Source organism: Chionomys nivalis, chromosome 1 (assembly GCF_950005125.1).
Source record: "Chionomys nivalis chromosome 1, mChiNiv1.1, whole genome shotgun sequence".
NCBI classification, from domain to species: domain Eukaryota; kingdom Metazoa; phylum Chordata; class Mammalia; order Rodentia; family Cricetidae; genus Chionomys; species Chionomys nivalis.
In genome coordinates this window covers 94,997,435-95,019,405 of record NC_080086.1, presented here as the reverse complement: position 1 = coordinate 95,019,405, position 21,971 = coordinate 94,997,435, and the positions used below count along the sequence as shown (strand labels likewise).

General features: G+C 40.2%; 1 protein-coding gene and 1 pseudogene across 4 annotated transcripts in view; one reads left to right on the top strand and one right to left on the bottom strand.

The window, feature by feature from the left end:
• Window positions 1–2,652: 2,652 nt before the first annotated feature.
• On the top strand, window positions 2,653–3,517 carry LOC130882332 (60S ribosomal protein L7a-like; annotated as a pseudogene).
• A 553-nt stretch (window positions 3,518–4,070) lies between these two features.
• Window positions 4,071–21,971, bottom strand: part of Wdr35 (WD repeat domain 35) — a 54,713-nt gene continuing 36,812 nt past the window's right edge. For 2 of the 4 annotated variants that reach the window (XM_057775484.1, XM_057775501.1), the window contains 11 exons: window positions 17,389–17,469; window positions 16,963–17,099; window positions 16,489–16,692; window positions 14,687–14,833; window positions 13,893–14,025; window positions 11,077–11,187; window positions 10,001–10,165; window positions 8,956–9,096; window positions 8,258–8,414; window positions 5,363–5,603; window positions 4,071–5,069 (listed from right to left, as the gene is read on the bottom strand). In XM_057775484.1, the coding sequence (XP_057631467.1) occupies window positions 4,919–5,069; window positions 5,363–5,603; window positions 8,258–8,414; window positions 8,956–9,096; window positions 10,001–10,165; window positions 11,077–11,187; window positions 13,893–14,025; window positions 14,687–14,833; window positions 16,489–16,692; window positions 16,963–17,099; window positions 17,389–17,469 (1,668 nt within the window). In that variant the 3' untranslated portion in view covers window positions 4,071–4,918. The remainder of the gene's footprint in view (window positions 5,070–5,362; window positions 5,604–8,257; window positions 8,415–8,955; window positions 9,097–10,000; window positions 10,166–11,076; window positions 11,188–13,892; window positions 14,026–14,686; window positions 14,834–16,488; window positions 16,693–16,962; window positions 17,100–17,388; window positions 17,470–21,971) is intronic. The other 2 variants (XM_057775493.1, XM_057775508.1) reach the window with 1 other exon arrangement.

Sequence of the window (21,971 nt, the reverse complement as noted above, 5' to 3'; positions counted from 1 at the left end):
CGGAAGGGCCCCACTATAGAATGAGGAAGTTTGTCCTGTTTGAGGACCCGTCATATCGCGAGATAACTGCCAGCGGCTGGCGAAGCTGGCGGGAAATTAAGAGAATTAAAATCTCAGTGATGTGTGTATACGTACATACATACATACGTAGTACATACTTACAGGCATACGTACATACTAGTTGGATGGGTGGGTACGTAGATGAGTAGGTAGGTAGGTAGGTAGATGATAGAGATTAGATGTAGATGTGTGCATATATATTTATTTGAGGAGCCTGATGCCAGGAAGGGAGGAGATTGGCCCTGAAGTCAGTTCCTATTGTTCTAGAGAGGTTTTTAAGAAAGCACTTACGATACGGTGCTTATGTGCTGATTCTGGGTGAATTAAAAGCTACATATTTAAAACAGTAAGTTCCAAAACTAAAAAGAATGCAGTTAAGTGGAAAAGGTGTGCGGTAGCTTGCATGTCCACCCCACCCCGAGCGGAACAGTGTGCTGATGCGCAGCGCAGTACAGGGAGCTCCACCCTCAGGAATGGACTAGTGCCAGTCATTTAAAAGGCACACTGCTCCACACCTGTTCTTTGTATGGCGTGTACTATGCTATGGTGAGGCAAGAAGGCCTATACATATATGGACTCCTCAGCCCCAAAACTGAATCGAATGAATTCATTTTTAAGTGACCCAGACTAACATGGTCACAGTGACACAAAATAGATATGAGGCATTTGGTGAAATTGGGTATAAAAGTAAAGGTCAGAGAAGACATAAAGTAAGTGTAATCTTTAACATAGAACTTCCTGCTGAACAAGTGTATATTAAGTCTACAGTGTGATGCACACAGATTTTAAAAGTGGGATTAATACAGTGAACAAAGCTTTTTGTCGTCAGAACCTTGCAGCTTAGCAGGAAAGCAAAGTCTTTTTAGTTTTTTTTTGTTTGGTGTAGGGTTTTTTAGTTTCTTTTGAGGTAGGATTTCTCTGTGTAGCCCTGGATGTCCTGGAACTCACTCTGTAGAGTAGGCTGGCCTCCAACTCAGAGATCTCCCTGCCTCTGATCCTGAGTGCTGGGATTAAAGGTGTGCACCACCACTGCCTGGCACCAAAGTCTTTTTAAGTTAGATGATGGTTAGTATCATTTTTTTTTCTGTAAAGTTTGGCTTGGAAAGTCAATAGAAACCAATGTTGACTCATGAAGAACTAGGAAATGCCAACAGACCTCTAACTGGGAGAGATTGATGTTTTAGATCTGCTGGCTACCCCAGTGATTATAAGCATTTAAGGAAGAGTCAACACCAGCCCTTTAATTCTAAAAACAACAGGAAAAAACACATCATCCATTATTCTGTAAAGCAATTCTTGGAATCGCAATGTCAATACTTAGCAGATAATAGAGCAGTGGTTCTCAGTCATCCTAACACTGCGACCCTTTAATACAGCTCCTCATGTTGTGGTGACCCCCAACCATAAAATCATTTTTGTTGCTACTTCATAACTGTAATTTTGCTACTGCGAGGAATCATAATGTAAATATCTGTGTTTCTTGTGGTCCTAGGCAACTCCAAAAGTGTTGCAATCCACAGATTGAGAACCATTTTAGTAGAAGAAAACTACAGACCTTATCCTCTGTGAGTACATTAATGCCAAATTTGACATTTTGGTTGTGAGCCTATCCTTTAATGGCTGAACCATTTCTCCAGCCTGCGTCAATAGAAGACTTAACAAAAGACTACCATATCGAATGCAGCAATAGAGTAAAAAAGAATTATAGATTGTAACCAAATGGAAATTACTCCTGAAATACAAGGATAACTCGACCCGTGAAAACTAATCAGTGTAACATGCCACTTTAGCAGAATGAAAGAAAAACTGTGTGATCTTCCTAATTGCACACAGAAAAGCATTTGCAAAACTGAAACCCTTTTTACTATAACTGCTATTAGTGAGTCCGTATGGGCTTTCTTGCCCTGGCCACTCTCGCGTGGCATATCTCTTCTCACCCTTTTCACTTCCGCTTTTATTTCTTAACGGATCTATATTTTATTTTTTTTAACGGGTCTGTGTGTCTCTTTTCACATGTGTGTGCACATGTTCATGGATATGAGACCAGAGGTTGATGAGTATCTCCCTCGGCTGCTCTGCACTTTACTGGGACAGGGTCTCATGCTGAACCCCAGTGCTTGCTAACAATTCTCCTAGGCCAGCTAACCAGCTTGCCCAGGAGATCCCACCTGAACCTCCCAACTGCTGGGGTGACAGGCAGGCTACTAACATCTGTTTTTATGTAGGTACTGAGAACCCGACTTCTGTCTTACCAGGCTCAAATTTCTCTAAATTTTACTAACCAGATATTTAATGTGTACCATATAAGAAAGTGCTTAAATAAGCTTAGTCTTTTGATGCATTTTTAATTTTAGAGAAATGTCTAAATGTCTTGTGAAACACTTGTTTGTAATATACACGTTTCTTCAACTTCACCTCTTTTTTGAAATTCAACTAAAATATAAATGAACACTATTTCTTAAAAAGTTAAGGCTATTTTTACTTTCTCACCTATATTCTTACATATTTCCAAAAATTAATACTATGAGCATATTACTTTCATAGTTAAAAATACTTTCTTAAAAACATTGAGAAAGACAATCCCCTTTTTCTTTCTCTCTCCTCCAGCCCGGCAAGATGCCCAAGGGAAAGAAGGCCAAGGGGAAGAAGGTGGCCCCGGCCCCCGCCATCGTGAAGAAGCAGGAGGTGAAGAAGGTGGTGAATCCTTTGTTTGAGAAGAGGCCTAAGAACTTCGGCATTGGGCAGGACATCCAGTCCAAGAGAGATCTCACACGCTTCGTCAAATGGCCCCGCTACATCAGGCTGCAGCAGCAGAGGGCCATCCTCTATAAGCGCCTCAAAGTTCCTCCTGCCATTAACCAGTTCACCCAGGCCCTGGACCGGCAAACAGCTACCCAGTTGCTTAAACTTGCCCACAAGTACAGGCCAGAGACCAAGCAGGAAAAGAAGCAGAGGCTGCTGGCTCGTGCTGAGAAGAAAGCTGCCGGCAAAATGTCCCAACCAAGAGACCACCTGTCCTTCGAGCGGGCGTCAATACAGTCACCACTTTGGTAGAGAACAAGAAGGCTCAGCTGACGGTGATTGCCCAAGACGTAGACCCCATTGAGCTGGTGGTCTTCCTGCCTGCCCTGTGTTGCAAGATGGGGGTCCCCTACTGCATCATCAAGGGAAAGGCCAGGCTGGGACGGCTGGTCCACAGGAAGACGTGCACCACTGTTGCCTTCACACAGGTTAACTCGGAAGACAAGGGTGCTCTGGCCAAGCTGGTGGAAGCTATTAGGACCAATTACAACGACAGATATGATGAGATCCGCCGCCACTGGGGAGGCAACGTCCTGGGTCCTAAATCTGTGGCTCGAATTGCCAAGCTGGAAAAGGCAAAGGCCAAAGAACTCGCCACTAAACTGGGTTAAATGTACTGCTGAGTTTTCTGTACATAAATATAATTATAAAACTTCCATCTTTAAAAAAAAAAAAAAACCATTGAGAAAATAATTACAGAAATAGACAGCAGAGGGCAACATAATATTGATGTTTTCATTTTGGATTTCCAGCATGAGAGTATGAAGCTGTCAACAAAGTTGTCTTTGTAACCATTTTTAACTTGTCTCTGAATGTGAACTTTGTGTGATCTCTAAGGGCACAATTCTCACAATTCTCTGCCACGGACAATTTGCCTAAAACTTCACCGGGAATTTGTCTAAAAACTGTTAGGTTTGTCTCCCATGTGATAACAAATGTGATGTGAGTGAGTGTGTGTGTGTGCGCCCCACCAAAATATCTAAACAAAGACAACACAAGTACATTTTTATACATGATAGCAAAGGAAAAACATGGGAGTAAACATGCCATTTTTTCCTTCAGGATTTATAGTTTTCGTGTTTATTTCAAATAAAATCTCATAAAAACCTAAAGTCTGAACTCTGAAAATACAGAAAAGTTATTTTAAAGTTCATTTTAGCAAAATATAATGACCTTCATATCGTGACTGGCAGGTCAGAATGTGCACTCAGGCTCACTGCTCGCTTGTGTAGCCTTACCTGCTGGTTCCACATTTCAGCACCTCGGCCTCCAGAGTACTTGGAACCATAGCATAACTGAGAATATGTTTGATGATAAGGAACAACAGCATTACTCAAAATCAGTTCATTCATGTTTATTACAAGAAAAATTGGTGACAAATCCTTCTTCTTGAATGAGGATAAAATATTTTTTAAAACTTCAAATAATAAAAAGTCTTAAAATGCCATCTCCTCATTTATGAAAATAAAATATAGAGTTTAATCCTTAGATAGAAAGAGAGCTGGAATAGAGCTCATTTCATACAAGAGTTGCTCACCCTCCCTGAAACACAGGCCCTGTCAACTCTCTACTGCAGGTCTGCCCTCCCTGCCTCCTCCACTAGCTCTCGAGGTTCTCTGATGAGCTAGTAGCCTGGACAATGATGAAAATATTCCTGGTGCAGATATTTCCCTGGTAACTTGCCACAAACTAAAAGCTATATAAATGATAAATGGACAGACAGGAAATATAGAAAAAATAAACTTCACATCTGTAGGTATTATGTGAAAATTAGTCAAATTATCTCACAGGTGAACTGTGATGCATGAATTACCTTTTTTTTTTCCAGTACTGACAATGGACCCAGGGCCTTGTGCATGCTTGGAAAGCACCCTACCACTGAGCTACATTTCAGCCCTCATTTTATTATTTGATATATCTTTTATACAAAAATACAACTACAAGATGATAAAATTGATTTTCATATGAAACCTAAGGAACTCAAGCATTATTTCATATACATGTGCGGATAAGTACACATATCTCATGTATTTTACAGTTAACTAGGTTCTTGCCTTTATTCTACCGGACTGTGGCATAAAGGACAGAAGTTATAGTTACTGATTTCCTGAGCAAGAACGTAGTGCTTGCACACTTTGCACACCCAGAACTGATACTCGATGATTGGGCTTCCAGTGGCAATACATGTCGGCAGTTTTCCTTCTCCACTGCAAAGAGGAAGAGAGAAAACAATTAGACTTTAAAATATGTGATTAGTAAACTATCTAATGTACTTTAAATACTGAAGAATGAAAAACATTCCAAGACAAACTTCAAATAAAATACCTCATCTCAATTTTTTTTAATAAAACCTTTTCTTTAAATGAAAAAAATACAGCATTACTATACCCTTCTAGGATAAAATTGATTTAAATATTAACATAAACTCCTTCAAAATCCAGTGCTTTATTATATCCAAGCTTCTAATCAGGTAAATGGCATCTAATTACGACGCACGTACCCTTCAAGAAGGCTGTTCAGCTCCGACTTCCTGTTGTCCTTTGGCGTGTGTTTGGTGAAGATTTCCAGAGCCAGGTCTTCATACTGCTGTTTCTGTTCTGCACTGAGTGTCTCTAATGATTCCAGTTTAATAAAAGCTTTGGAACAGGTACCAAAAGCTCTGCTCGCACAAGCACAGAGTGCTAGTAACGAGTAGATCTCAACCGAGGGAATGATGTCTTCATAGTCTCTCAGATGAAGAGCTACAAAAGATGGGCAATGAGCATCAGCAAAGAGAAGCACAGTATGAACACGTGTGGGAGAGGATCCATGGATGCTGTTCTACCGCAACCTACATGAGCTTTGACAAATGTTAAAGAATAAAAACTGAGGGCCAGGCACACCAGCAGGAGGAAGCAGAGTACATAACCTCAGCTCCAGGGATCTGACGCCCTCTTTTGACCTCTGGCACTCGCACAGAAATGACATATGATCACACAGACATCATCATCATCATAATGATAAACAATTACAGGTAGGAAGAGAACAGTGCTGGGGAAGAATGAAGAATGTGTCTGCTGAACCACGGTGATGGTCATGCTTCTAATTATAGCACTTGGCAGGCAGAGACAAGAGGATGGCAAGTTCTGTCTCATCACACACACACACACACACATATGAAGATAGAATTTTCGAGCTGTGAGGGGAAAATACATTTTAAAATTTTTATTGTATTTGTGTGTGTATGGGGGGGTAAGGACATGTATAAGAGTGCAGGCCTGAGGAGGCCAGAGGAAGCTGTTGGACACCCTAGAGCTGGACTTAAAAGCATCTGTTAGCTACCAGATGTGGGTGCTAGGGTCAGAACTCTGGTCCTCAGGACAGAGCAGCAAGTGTTCTTACTGCTGAGCCATCTCTCCAGCCAAAAGGCTACATTTTAAACAAACAGTTTAAAGACACTGCCTCACTCCACTGTGTTAAAAAGAACAAAGAAAAAGACTGAGAAGCCTGAGGGCACCGCCACCAATTCCTTCCTCATGGCTGCTGCTTACAGAGGCTACAGAACCTGGGCCCTATAAGTAAACCTCCCTCTCAGGAAAGGCTCACAGAATCCACCACGAGATCATCTCTAGGAGGCAGGGTAGCTCATCTCCCACGTACACACTATAAACCTGGAGTTGAAAAGGCAAAGGCATGGGGCAAATGGTGGCTGTGCAGTCATGGGTCAGTCAGGCGGGCATGCGCATGCTTTAGTTTACAAACTACACTCATGGAGTTAGTAAATACAAAGAAATATCTAAGCCCTCAGATGTCATTAATCCAGAAGGAATGTACATTTATACTATATGTAAAGAATGTATGAGTGACAGTCCATAAAAGCCATCGACTGTGATGTAGCTGTCAGAACTGTCAGAGAATGTTTAGAAATGAGGGAAAGACTCCTAACACACTCCTGTGGAGGGCAATGGGGGAGCAACCCTAACACACTCCTGAAGAGGAAAATTAAGTTCTGATGTGAAAAAATGTCTCATAGGAAGTTCACGGAAATGATGCCATCAGGGCTGATGACCTGAGTCGGATTCCCTGTATCCACATGGTGGAAGGAGAGAGCCAGCTCTCATAGGTGTCCTCTGACCTCCACACACAGGCCACCACACACACACACACACAACCTAACTGAATAAATGTAATTTTTCTAATTAAAAAGAGAAAAAAAAGTTACTCAAATGTTCACAACAGTTATCTCTGAGCTATAAAGTTCTTTTATGCCATTATTTTGTCTTTTTGTATTTCTCTATTTTGGTTGAAGGTACTAAACAAGAGTCACTTTATAAAAAGGATAAATACTATAGAAATATGTATTTCATGAAAATATCTTCAAGCATTGCTACAGCACACAGAAGCAGGCCTGTTCAAGCTTCCCCCACACTGTGAGAGAGGAGAGAGCTCCTCCACACAGGCACAGTGTCTATCTCTACAGTCCTATGGGCTGGGCAGCCAAGTGTCTGGCTTTTGAACAGAAGACATATGAACACCACATGTGTGTCTGCATGTTATCTAAGGCATATGATATTTCTGTGGACACTGTGCACTGTGTTTTTAAAGTGGGGGGGACTTCAAAAAGAAGAATTCACTAAATAAACTAAATACACAATCTTGACACATATAGCTAAAAGCCGAGGGGGAAAGAATAAAATTAATACAAAGACACACAGAGATGCTGGCTCTTCCTGTTCAGTTTCAGTTCAGGATGGTGCTCTGCAATTCCGGAGGTCGTCTGGGCCTGCTCCCACGGAGGTCACTTGGCGATTTCTCAGAAAAGTAGGAAACAACCTACCTCAAGATCCAACAATACCACTTTTGGGTATATACCCAAAGGATGCTCATTCATACCACAAAGATATGTGCTCAACTATGTTCATAGCAGCATTGTTTGTCATAGCCAGAACCTGGAAACAACCTAAATGTCCCACGACCGAAGTATAGATAAGGAAAAATGTGGTATTTACACAGTGAAGTACTACACAGCATAAAAAAAATAATGTCATCTTGAAATTTGCAGGCAAATGGATGGATCTAGAAAACATATTGAGTGAGGTAACCCAGACCCAGAAAGACAATTATCATATGTACTCACTCATAAGTGGCTTTTAGACAAAGAAAAACCAACCTACAATTCATAACCCCAGAGAACCTAGACAACAATGAGTACACTAAGAGAGACATACATGGATCTAAAAACATGGGAAGTAGAAAAGGACAAGATCGCCTGAGTAAACTGGGACCATGGGGACCATGGGAGAGGGTGGAAGGGGAGGGGAGAGGAAGTAAGGGAAGTGGAAAAAATATATAGCTCAATAAAAACAAGATTTTAAAAAGTTTAGGATGTCCTCCACACATTATGTGAGGTGCCCACCTGTCTTCAAGGCTGTGTCCACATATCCCTCGTAGAGCTGCCGCTGGGCGAGTATGAAGAAGTGATAAGCCTCAGCTCCTCTCCAAGCGTTATCTGTGAACCGACTGCTTGTGGAGAGAACTTCCTCTTCTAGCAAGCCAGCCAGGGCAGAAGTGGCCTGGGAGGGAAGCCAGCACACTGGGTCAGCCCAAACACAGACAGTCTCAGCCCTCATAGCACAAGAGAGCTATTACTATGGAGGTGAGGTCTGAAACTAAGACATCAACACAGCTCCCCGGGAGATGTCGGCATCTCTCCTGTCATCATGGGTTCAAGTTCTCTATCACAACCCACAGCTTTCTAAATTAAGATCAAAGCTTAAAATAGACCTGATTAAACTTTAAGCCAATGCGAAATTTAATGGAATAAGATTCATTTACAGTAAAAATAGAATATTCTAAGTTTTTTAATTCTCTGATTAAAAACACTTTAAGAAAAGTAAATTAAAGCATCCAACAAGACAGTCTTAAAGAAAAATGGTTCTCCACATCTCTAAAGAGAAATGTCTCAGCCTGCATACTTACTCTAAATGCAGCATTGCTATTCTCTAAGCTCCTTAAAGAACTGAACACATCCTACAAAGGGAAGCGCTTGTCCAGGGAGAGAAGCGCGAGGACCTGGCATTGTTGCTATTTAAGCATGGAAATGTTCTCCGTTACCTCCGAGTTCTTCCCTTTGACTTTCCCTCGCTGGGCGTTTTTCATCTGCTCATGATACTGCTCGATGAGCAGGGCCGACAGCACATAGAGCTTCTTCACACGCAAAGGCTTCGTCCTCTTCTTGGCCTCTTCATCGGCAATCTTTAAACATTTCAAAAAATTGGGACACATACTTCCTGCTGTATATTTGTACAAACAGTCATTTCCAAAGTTAACTGAAATTTGATTCTTAAAAGATGAGGGAGAGTGGTAGGGTGGAATACAAATTCAACTATGTTTTAGACTTTAAAAGCCGTTGTTTTTTCTTCAGTATTGAGTCACTTAAATAGAAACTAACAACCTTAAAAATAACATCCATTAAATAACTAAATCAGAGTGGAAAGAAGGGTTTGTCCTTCAGAAGTTTATTTAAATGATTTTGAGGAAAATGTTCTCTTTTTATGAAGTCAAGCAAGAAAAGAGGATAACAGAGTGTAAAAGTTGTGTATACTGTATAATGGATACTAAAGAAATATGTTGTTTTAAAATGTGTACATTTTTACAAGGACTTACAACTTTCTTATCAATAGCATTTAATTCCAGTTAAAAGAGTTTGTTTTTGGCCATCCCAGAAGATTCTTAAATTCTTGGTTAGCTTCTGTACCAAATGCACAGGTGTTTACGAGCTGACAAGTTGCCGGTACCCGTAACGACCCTCGTTAGCGGATGGCAGCAACAGGCAGACTTGCAGTGATTTTGCTGTGACAAACACTAGTTTACAAAGAAAACAGAGAATGCTTTTTTGTAAATCTATAAAAGAAGATATAAAGCTAATTGTTCTAGTTCCAATCCTGCCATGGATTTCTCCGGTATGGTGGTATGTAAGTGCATAAACATATACTTGAATGGCTATTCTAACTGCACAGAAGTCCACCAAGACGTAAGGCTTTGGGGCTGCTTGATTTTGGTACGTGTCGTTTATTTGAAATTTTTTTAATAATAAGGTTTAAAGTTAAAACAAGCCGTGACTGGAACAAAACAAATGTCCAGCAGGACTGTGCATTACCTTATACATCAGTTTGGCCGCTTCAAAAAAGTAGCTGGCTTTCCTGTACAGCTCTATGGCGTCAAGGGTCTTGTTCTTCTCCAGCAGATGCGCTGCATACCTAGCCAGCAGAGATCCGATTTCCTTCATGCTGTGACTTTTAGCCAATTCAACAGCTTTGTTCCACTGGGAAAGCATTATACCACTCGGTCACCCAATATTCCAGTAGCTACGTCCTAAAAGTCCCACAATAAGCTCCGAAGCTTGTAATGAACGCTAACACTACTTCAAAATAGAGCAAAACCAGTACATAGTCTAGAAGTGATCTGCAATCACAGCAAGCATAAGTTATACAAGCAAACGTTTCAAAATAACTGAATCATCTAAGATGGATTTCTTGGAGAAGTGCATTTGAAAATGAAAGTCTCAAATTTTATAATCACATTAATCTTATGGTTCTATTTTAGTACATATTATAAGTCAGAAAAATAACCCTTTTTTTAGTTTTCAATGTAAAATAAATATACAGTTCCATTTAAGAAGATATCATATTAGATTTAACATTTACAGATTATGTTTATAAGGCAAATAGATCTTTATAAAAACACTTCAAAGAAATGCTTAAAGGAATGCACTGATAGCCAACAGTTTCTGTAATAATTCTGCACCTATTTTAGTTAAATTTCAGGATTTAAAAAAAATATCAAATACATATTTTCTATAAAAGAGAAAGGAAATAGATTTGCCAAAACAAATATTGATCAAGTGGCTCAGGTCTGTCCTTCAGCAATGAATGACCATTAACCTGGTCCTTTCCTGGAAAGAAAACTCAGCACTAACAAAACGCAGGAAACTGTGAAATTACTTCCAGACAAAGACTTGAAAGCACAGGTCTGTTCTGTGTTCCTTGGTTGGCTAAGTTGTGAGCAGGTCATCCTTGTGGTAACACAAGAGGTTAAGTGCAAATGCCCACGAGCTAGGCTTCTTTCCCCAAAGTCATGCCTAGCCCTCCATGTCTCACACGGAGACCACTTCAGTGACTTTCACTTAATCCCTAAGACAACAATCTCCCATAACGGCCACTGTCCGCTCCTTACTTGGTTGAGGTGTACGCAGGTGTCCACCGCGGCCTTCGGTTGGTTACACTTCAAGAATGCGCTCACGGCTTGTTCACACATTCCAACTCTCACAAACATCTGTGCTATTTCCTGTAAGTATCAAACACTATTACCAGATTTCACAGACCCAGAAAATCATTTAGATTTTAATTTATCAAAACTTCACCAGGATGCATGAACAATAAACTGGTGGGGATATCGGTGGTTAGAGTGATTTTTCTTTCAGACTGAGGCAGAGGCCACATGACAAGATGGGTGCCACAGTGCCTACTTCCACAGAACTAGTGCTTCCCTGAAGACACTGCCCTGCCTTCCTTTAGATCAGCAGCCTGAGGCCAGGAGCATTGCTGTAAATTCAAGACCAGCCTGAGATATACAGTAAGACTGTCTCAGAAAAGAAACTGAAAAGGAAAAACGAAGCATACATCCTACTGGGCAGTGTTAAACACAATAATAACCTGTAAAGCAACTGATGTGTTACTACGTTCAAGCTCTCAATCATATTAAAAGTACCCCAGGGGGGCTGGAGAGATGGCTCAGTGGTTAAGAGCATTGCCTGCTCTTCCAAAGGTCCTGAGTTCAATTCCCAGCAATCACATGGTGGCTCACAACCATCTGTAATGGGGTCTGGTGCCCTCTTCTGGCCTGCAGGGATACACACAGACAAAATATTGTATACACAATAAATAAATAAATAAAGATTTTTTAAAAAGTACCCCAGGACTTGGGGGGTGAATCTCAGTTGGTAGAATGTTGCTTGGCAAGCACAAAGCCCTGGGTTTGGTCCCCAGTACCACATAAGTGGCATGGTGGTGCATTCCCAGTACACAGAGTCTAGAGGCAGTAGCATCAAAAGTCACCCCTGGCTACATCTAATCTAAGGAATACCTCATGCCACCCCTGTGGTCCACATCTCTAACCACAATTACATATGAGGTTGAGACAAAGGGGATCAGTTGGGGCCAGGAGTTGATGCCCTTGACAATAAAGCAAGACCCCTCTCAAAATAAAATACTACATAGGTATGTAGATAGATAGATAGATAGATAGATAGATAGATAGATAGATAGATAGATAGATGGAAGGATGGATGATGGATGGATGGATGGATGGATGGATGGACAGAGATAGATTTAAAAAAAAAAACGCAGACTGGGGGTGGGAGAGAGTTTAAAGTCCAAATGTCAGGTCTGCATCCTAGCATGGCAAAAATAAAAAAGGAAAAAAATTAAACCCCTTCATCAGTTTTAGAAGCTAAACCCAAAACAACTTCCTCCTAGCGTGGCGGGAGGCCAGTGCATCAACCACTACCACAAACCTTACTGCCGTGCTTTGGTTTCTTTCATTACCAGCTAAGAGTTTTTCTCACCCCACCCATCATTTCAGAAATACTCTGGGGCCAGGGGTGGGGTGCTAGCGAGATGGCTCAGTGGTTAAGAGCACTGGTTGCTCTCCCAGCTGATTCGAGTTTTGAGTTTTGATTCCCAGTACCCACACAGAGGCTCACAACCATCTTTAACTCCAAACACGGGATCTACCCTCTTCTGGCCTCTGAGAGCACTGCATGCATGTGGAACAGTCATTACATGCAGGCAAAACATCCACACATGTAACGAATAAATAATTTTGGATATATAAATACATACTTTACATCCAACTATATTTTAAAAATAATGCCTACGTTTTTCTTATAAGTACATTCTAATTTCTCAAAAAGCTAAAAAGCACAAAAAGTAGGATTGCTCAAAATTTTGTGACCTGTAAGAAACCAATCTCTCAATACTCTAGCCCTGTTTCCCAGCCTCTGTGCCAGCCCCCACGCATATGCACATCTGTACACTGTGACCGTGTACCACATGTCATAGTCTTCATTTCCCACCATGCCTTGTGCACATCATCACACGTTACTAAAGCCCTCTGACTTCAGAGCACAGCTTCACCGTGTTCGCTGCCAGGCCAGTTGTAAGTGCTGTGTACTTGGTAATTCATTGCTCTGGATCCCATATGGCCATTTTTTCTGCTTCACCGGGCTGACACGAGCAGAAGTTCTACTGTTCTCATGCCTGGGTTCTAAGAAGTTCCAGTTTCTCTCCGACTTAAGGGAACACACAGGGTTGTAAAGAAGGGCAAATGGAACCCTGATGATGAGGGGAGCCAGCTGCTCCTTCACAAGGGACCTCAACTGCCAGAATTCTAGACTTGTCTATTAATTAACAAAGAGTTTTTAGTATGGAACCCATATGTGTATGGCCACTGTGGCTGGGAGTGGCTAACTCCACAGGTACTGAGTCACACACTAAACAAATAAAATACAGACACTAACAGCACCCAACAGTCAACTCAGAGGCTAAAAGTAACAGTCAAGGAAGGGACACATAGCTTTTAACCATGTCTTTTAATGTTGAACTTCACTGTTGAACTGACCTTTCAAATTTAATGAGAAGCAAATTCTGAATGATCGTGGACTCTTCTGAAGCAAATCCCTGACAGCGCATAACCAGAAATGTTCCAGGCGCTCAGCTGAGTCTTGTACGCAATTTTAAGAACTTAAGGAACCACACAGGCTGAGCTCTGGTGAAGTACTAAGGATCTCAGTTATTTCTCTTTGCTCAAGAACTCTGTAATACTAACATACTGACTCTAAAATAATATTAAAGCCTCACTCCATGTCTACGAAACTATGACATTATAGATTAACTTTCAGTTTTCAATGCTGCAGAGGATATTTTGTGACTAAAAATCAATGTTTTATTTAAAAAAAACCAACACCAAAAATTAAAATTTGGAATACCTACTGGAAGCAACTTGTGGTTTTCTGGAAGTGAATTGGCAAGATTCTCTAACCCCTCATAATCTTCTAGCATATAATAGCATTCAGCTAGGCGTTCCTGATTCCTGCCTTTTACATAATACTGCACAGCATTCAGCCTGTGGACAAAAAGGAAAACCTTCAGCATCAGTCTGTGAGTCTCTAGATAAGCAGGAACTTCCCCCAAAGTAGTCTTTCATTGGGATTACTAGTGTTTGTATTACTTCATCATCTCTAGCTACACAATAGCTTTGAAGAACACAAATTATTTATAAATCTGAAGACAATGTAGCATACTCTCCTTGTAATATTCTTTGAATGCTCTTACGTTGTTTTAACTTACAGTATCATAGAAGTATTTGCATCATTGACATAAATAAGCATATTGATCCCAATGAAAATTTAAGAATAAAATGATGCTTTCTGAAAACAATTTGTAACAAAACATTTGTAAGCATACTTTTGTTTTTACTATGTTCACAAATAAATCATACAAAACAGTTGAATCTCCAAACAGTGGAATGCTTTCTGAAGCTAAGTATAAGACTCATGTGTACAGATGGCAAAATTACACCATGCTCATCTCTCAGCTCAAGGATGGCTTGATCTCCAGTGTGCATCCGGAGAGCAAGTGCATCGGGGCCATTCCAATTTCAGGATTTAGGGGAAGGCCTTCTCTCTGACGGCGCTGTTTTCTGGGAAACTAGTCTGGGTGACATGTTAATGCTAGGCATGCAGGAATGCATCAGGCCCATCAGGTCTTTCAGGTCGCCCACTCACCACTTTTGGCGATCAGCAAAATAGTCTCCAATGGCGTTGTGGGCTTGCTCGAGGAGGCTGTCATCTGCGTCCCCAGACCCAGTCTTCAGGAGGTGCAGGACTCTGAACCAATCCCCCAGTTTCAGCCTGAGACCAATAGCGAGGTCTCTACAGAAAAAAAAAAGCACTCATTCATTCACTCACTCACTCATTCACTAATCCACTCTAAAACGTTTGTCAGTTGCCTGCTCTGTCCTACACACAGTTCCGGGAACTTAGATTATCTCCAAACACTCCCCGGAAACAGCCTGGCCAACTGGGGCAACTGAGCCGGGCAAAAGCTATGGCTTCAAAGAGTGTCCTCACAGAGACCACTTGTTGAAACTTAATCCCAGTTGTGGTAGCTGGAGACGGGGTATGTTTGGGGTCTCTTGTGAGATGATGAAAGCCTTCATGAAAGCTGACGTCCTTTTGTCCTTCTGCTTCACCATGTGAAAATCCAAGGCCATCCTGGAAACACAGACTGCGTTCCTATCAGATATCACATCTGCTAGACCCTCGGCCTTGGATTCTTCAGCTTCCAGAACTGTGAGGAACAACCTTCTGTCCTTCATAAATTACCCAGTCTGAAAACTTCCGTCACAGCGGTACAAAGAGAAAAGACGCTGGAATAAAAACCTGTTTCCAGTCTTCTTTTCCTAGATCTCCAATTTACTAAGCAAATGAATTATGTAAGTGATAATTACATATTTTCATTTATTTTTTAGACACCAAAAGGCTTATTTCAGAATGGAACATACGGTATAAATGCTTGGTTTTACATTTGTTCTCAGGGTTTAAAATGTATTAGGAAACTTCTGGGAGTAAAATACCAATTAGAGAAAATTAAATTACATGCTTATTGCTGAAATGAAGTTCATACATTCTATAAAGAAAAGCTAAATGTAAGCCATAAGACAATTTCCCTTTTGATTTTTATGATTCCTGAGAGAAGAAAATTAAATAATGACTTCAACCATCAAAACTCAAATTATGACCCATGTAATAAATAATAAAAGTCTCCAGTCTTGCTGGGTGGTGGTGGTACAAGCCTTTAATCCCTGCACTGTGGAGGCAAGGCAGGTGGATCTCCAAGATCAAGGCCAGTCTGGTCTAAAGAGTAAGTTCCAGGATAGTCAGAACTACACAGAGAAACCCTGTCTCAAAAAAACCAAAAAGAAAAGTCTCCAGTCTCTACAGACCTCTCAGTTTCTTTACCAATGAACAACACTTCCACAGTCATGTATGAACACATATGTAAACAGAGTTGAGGACTGGCTCAGTGGTACAGCATGAAGACCTGATCAGATCCTTAGCACCACATGAAAGCCTGGCGTGGCCACTGCGTCTGCGACCCCAGCACTGAGCAGACAGACAGGGCCAGGGACCTGCCCGCAAGCTAATGGAGCCAAAATGTCAGTTTCCAGGTTCAGTGAAAAACCCTGTCTCAATAAGGAGGAAAATGGAAGTGGAAGGCACCCAACATTTACCTACAGCCTCCACAAATGTGCACGGGTGCAAACACATGTACACCACACACACACACACACAAACACAAAAAAATTTTGAAAAACAATAGATAAAATCAGAGAAGAAAGCTGCTCCCAAATTATAAAATATAAGTTAATGAGGCATGTGAAATGCCCAGTGGTATTCCAAAATGAAAATTATTTTCCGAAAGAAATGGTTTGCTATATTTAGTCTACTTTATATATTTATATTCTCTATTTGTACAACACTATGAACTGAAGAATACTTGGAGAAGGCTGACGTCATTAATTTACCTTCTGTCCATGGCTAGATACATTCCTTCAGCTTCTTCAAACCTGCCAAAGTAGGCAATAATTTCGGCCTGCTTCATTGACTCACTCTGCAGATTCCCCAAGCGCTTCACAAACTTGATGCCTTGGTAATCCTTGCAGCGCACAAACGCTTGCTGTGCCGTGTACAAGTCCAGCTTCTGGAGGGCCGCCTCGGCCAATAGGCGCCTTGATTTAAAAAAAAAAACAGAAAATCTACTGTATATCACTAATAAACAAGTCTTGTATCAGAAATCAATTGGTGAAACATGGTTTAAAAAAATCTGGTAGATCCTGGTGAAAATGATTGTGTTAGCACAAGCAAACATTTTTCATATAACATGTTTAAAAAGAAGAGATTCCAGTTCCAGTAGGAGACTAGTGTGAGAACAGGGGGTGACAGAGTTGGGACTTTAAAAGCATACTGACTTTGGGGAATGTTGGGGATTTTTAAAATACCAAAGTCGGGGATGAGGATTGTCCTCTATGAACTGAGATGCGTCTTCAATTCCAACCTTCTCAATCAATGCTCGACTATCCCGCAGGGACCGGATCTCAAAGTTCATTAAATAATCCTTGCTAGGGTGGTCTGGATTCTGAAAGTGGAGATGAAACAAAGGAATTCAAAAGGATGCCTGTAGGGTATACTTCTTCCTTACAATTAAAAATAATAATAAAATGAAACAAAATAGTATCATATTGTGAGCAAAACAAAGAAAAAGAAATCGCCATATTTGGATCTTAAGGGCTCTTTGGAAAGCAGACAAACGGGGTTCTCCACGGGCAGTCAGCCTTCCTACACAGAGGTGCAGACAATGGCAGAAATGGTCCCCCAGGTTTCTCTCAGCTCCTTTTTCCCCCAGGTACAATTCTGTTGCTAGTCACCTTTAGAATCTCATCCAACAGAACAGACTTAATTTCCAAATCTTCAAAGTTGCAAATATATCCAGAGGTCTGAATGGGTTCCTTTAAAGACAAAAGTGAATGTTATGTCTCATATAAAACAGCCCTAAGGAATCCTGATTTAAAACTGTATTGTCAAAACTTTCAATTAAGAAAAAAATAGAATATCAGTAGCGTCATATACCCAACGCCTAAATAGTTAACATTCCCCTGCGTACACACCACTGAATTTCTAGCTCATACGACATTTCATCTCTAGAATTCTGTACATTTCTCTAAAAGAAAAGGATGCTTCCTTACCTGACCACATTATGAACTGAATTCCTAGTAAATATGATAAACATTGTGGTATGGGAAGTCTTCTGTATATGTGTTGTTGCTTTTATTGGTTAATGAACAAAGAAGCTGCTTTTAGCCAATGGCTTAAGAGAATATAGCCAGGCTGGAAAAGATATATAAAGAGAGTAGGTGGAGTCTATGAGAAGCCATGTGGCCAATGCCAGAGACAGACGCCTCCACTGGAGCCTGCCATAACTTTGCTGGTAGGCCACAAGCCTTGTGGTTAAATATAAAATAATAGAATTGGGTTAATTTAAGATATAAGAGCTAAGGCCGGGCGGTGGTGGCGCACACCTTTAATCCCAGCACTCGGGAGGTAGAGGCAGGCGGATCTCTGTGAGTTCAAGGCCAGCCTGGTCTACAAGAGCTAGTTCCAGGACGGGAACCAGAGAAACCCTGTCTCGAAAAATCCAAAAAAAAAAAAAAAAAAAAAAAAAAGATATAAGAGCTAGCTAGAAATATGCTTAAGTTATTGGTCAAACAGTATTGTAAATGATATAGTTTCTGAGTGATTATTTTGGGTCTAGGCAGCCAGGAATGAATGAGCAGCCTCCGTCAACAAACTGGCAAACCAACATGGTCTGAAACATTTGGGATTGATGCCCGCTACCCACTTCGGGTCCAGATGCTTTTGTGCCCCCTCGGGGTCAGGAGGAATGTAGCTGAGACCATACCCATGGCTCAGCGCTCCTCACCTGGGAAAGTGGTGAAATCAGGTCTACTAGGAGTATACAGGCAGGAGAGCATGGTGGATTCCTGCTGCCATAGACAGAGATGGCATGCAGTGCATTGCATGGCAGAATCAGTTTTTACTCAGATAAAAAGGGTTTATGTACTGCATGCCCAGAGTTGAGGTAGTGAGGATGGCTCCCACCCAGCAGTCCCAGAGCAGACAGTGAACTACCTCCACCATATTGAAAGCCTGAGAGAGGTGGAGCCAGCATCCAGGGCCAATGTGACCAAGCTGCTTACTGTTTTAAAAGCGCTCCTGGTCAGAAAAGGATTACAGATATGCAATAAAGACAGATTCAGACAGAAATAAACCTCTGAATGGGTCACCGTGTTGGACAAATGTATGTAGGCTTGGAGACAGAAAGAAAACTGTATAGACAATTATAATATAAAAGAGTACAGACAGTTACAGTCATAGATTACAGTAATAAACTTGTAGAAAAAGTAATAGAATAAGAAAAATAAGCCATGTAAAGATGCAATATACAGGGCTGGAGAGATGGCTCAGTGGTTAAGAGCATTGCCTGCTCTTCCAAAGGTCCTGAGTTCAATTCCCGGCAACCACATGGTGGCTCACAACCATCTGTAATGAGGTCTGGTGCCCTCTTCTGGCCTGCAGACAAACACACAGATAGAATACTGTATACATAATAAGTAACATAATTTTTTTTAAAAAAAAGATGAAATATACACAAAATTTGGATTATGCATATTATTGTGTTTCCTTTAAATTTTTTGACTGTAAAAGAGCTAAATACAGACAGACATTTCATTGTATGGGCTGCTAAGCTAAACCAACATACATATTTTAAAGGTATCTTGACTTCCAATTTTGGGTCTAAGGATTTGTTGTTTTGGAAAAGAGGTTCTTCTTTTGTTTCCACAGAGGATGAGAACCTGTGGATTCCTTCCAGACTAATGTAGTTTGATGGACCAAGATCTCCCCCAAAAGATTGTCATGAACTCCCCCCAAAATTACTTCACCCAATAAAAAGGAGGAAGCAGTTTGGAGAGAACTATGCCCAAATCCCCAAATATTGTTTATAAATGTTCGTATACATTTAAATGGGGATATGCTATAGAGATTTGTATTGGTATGGATCTTGGTCTATTGATAGAAACTTTAGGTCAATTTTGTTATATGTATATTTTTGCTCTTTATTAAGGTATTGTGACTGTGTAGTTCATTTTAAAATGTAATGTATAATTAAAAATATGTATTAATAGATCTATCTATAATAGTCAAGCTTGTAGTCATGTTAGTTCGATTTACTAGATATATAGAGATATATTTCGGTTAGATAGGAATTCTTCAAATCTTTCAAAGACTACAGAATATGGTATTTGAAATGTTTTAAAAACTTAGACTTCTCATGGCAATGTGACACATCTGATCCTGGCAGCATCAATTACTTCAAGAGGAAGATGGGCCTCAAAGAGGCCCCTCATGGAGTTTGTTAGACATTTGGGCAAGAAACTGCTCTTGCCTAGACTGCTTGATGGTATGCTGTATAAACTGGACATGCAGGACCCACAGAGAAATGATTGCTGAAGTTGCCTACAAAAAGGTGAGACAGTCCTTCAGGGTTCCTGTTTCATGAAAGAGTTTGCCAGACATTCTGCAGGACACAGAAGAAAACAACTGATGGACTTTGCCATTACATGGCATAACAGATCTTCAAATTTCCTGCTTCATGGAAAAGCCTGCTGGATGCTATGGGCCTGTAGGCTGAAAACTGGATGCCCCAATGTTACAGAAGAACTTTGGGTGACTATCCAGGTAGCAAGATGTCTCTGTCATTTCTAGAGTTTTGGAAGTTGCTGACAATGCATTTCCTGTTTACTTAAGTAATATTATATCCTTCTGGAGTCTTTGATGGAGTTGAAGAATAGATAAATATAATTATAGTTTGTCTTAGTTATGATGAAAGATAAAGTAGTAACTATAATTCTTGCTTGATACCTGTTTTGTTATATATAACTTTACTATGTTAAAATTAAGACCTTCCTTTTCATTTAGAACAGAAAAGGGGAAATGGTGTGGGAAGTCCTTCTGTATATGTGTTGCTTTTATTGGTTAATGAATAAAGAAGCTGCTTTGGCCTGTGATAGAGCAGAATAGAGCTAGGCAGGAAAACTAAACTGAATGCTGGGAGAAAGTAGGCGGAGTCAGAAAAGAAGCCATGTAACCACCTGCAGGAGACAGACACACTGAAACCTTGCAGTAAGCCACAGCCACATAGCGATTCACAGATTAATAGAAATAAGATAATTTAAGACATGAGTTAGACATAAATATGCTTAAGCTATTTGCCTAACAGTATTGCAATTAATACAGTTTTGTGTGATTATTTCAGGAGTCTGGGCAGCCAGGAAACAAACAAGCAACCTTTTCCAACAACACTGTATTTGGATCTAATTAAGTGCATCTTAACATACAAATCCCACAGCAAACTGAAGCCTGCCCTCTTTGCATCTGATACACTTCTTATATAAGATTTTATTTGTCAACATGTAAATATATGGATGTTACATGAATATCTCTTATTCTATAGATAGTTGTAAGGAAAAAAGTATAGGCCCTACATATTATAAGATAAAGCAATTGTCCTACATTCTTAGCAGAAAACAATAGATATAATATTACATAAGACAAAATAAACTGCTAATCTACTTAATACCTCCAAGAATACTATAGAAGAAACAGATAATAGCTGCTAGTAATGGAATCAACAAAATTACATTTTTTGTTATATATGTAATACAATTATACAATTACATAATTATGATAAAAGAAAGTTGCCAAATGAAGAAAATTAAAGGTAAAAATTCACAGTTTGGGTTCAGTCTGCCTAGATTGAGGCTCTTATATGCACAGTAGATGTATCAAATGGGGTTTCAAATATCTTTTCTTTGAAAAATCATGAGTTGTTAGTTAAATCAAATAATATGAGAAAGGTTTAGTTATCTTTAAAAAGGTGATTTATTACATAGGGCAGATAATATATTTTCATGAGTAACAAGCTCACATAAACAGAGCCAGGCAGGCAGTCACACCTGTAATGCCAGCACACGGGATGTGGAAGTAGGAAGGTTATAGGTTAAGAGGCAGGCCTGTGTGACACAACATGACTCTGTCTCTGGAAACACCACCACATCCACATCTGTGCACACTCAGAATCAAAATTTAATTTGGAAAAAAGAATATGTAATGATATTTCTCATTGGGGTCTTTTTATGTTTGATTATTTTAATACTATCATATAAACCAAATATACTTGTATAAACCTGTTTACCACTAGAAATAATTTTAATTAGACACTACACCAAAGCAAGTAGTTAAAAGGTGAACTCAACAAAGATAATCTATGGATTAAAACAATATACTACCACCCTGGAAAAATAAAGTATAAAAATGTAAACCATGCCTTTAATTTTGTGATTCTTCACAACAGGATACCTTAAAATGTCAGTTCTGCTTAGTGAGAACTGAT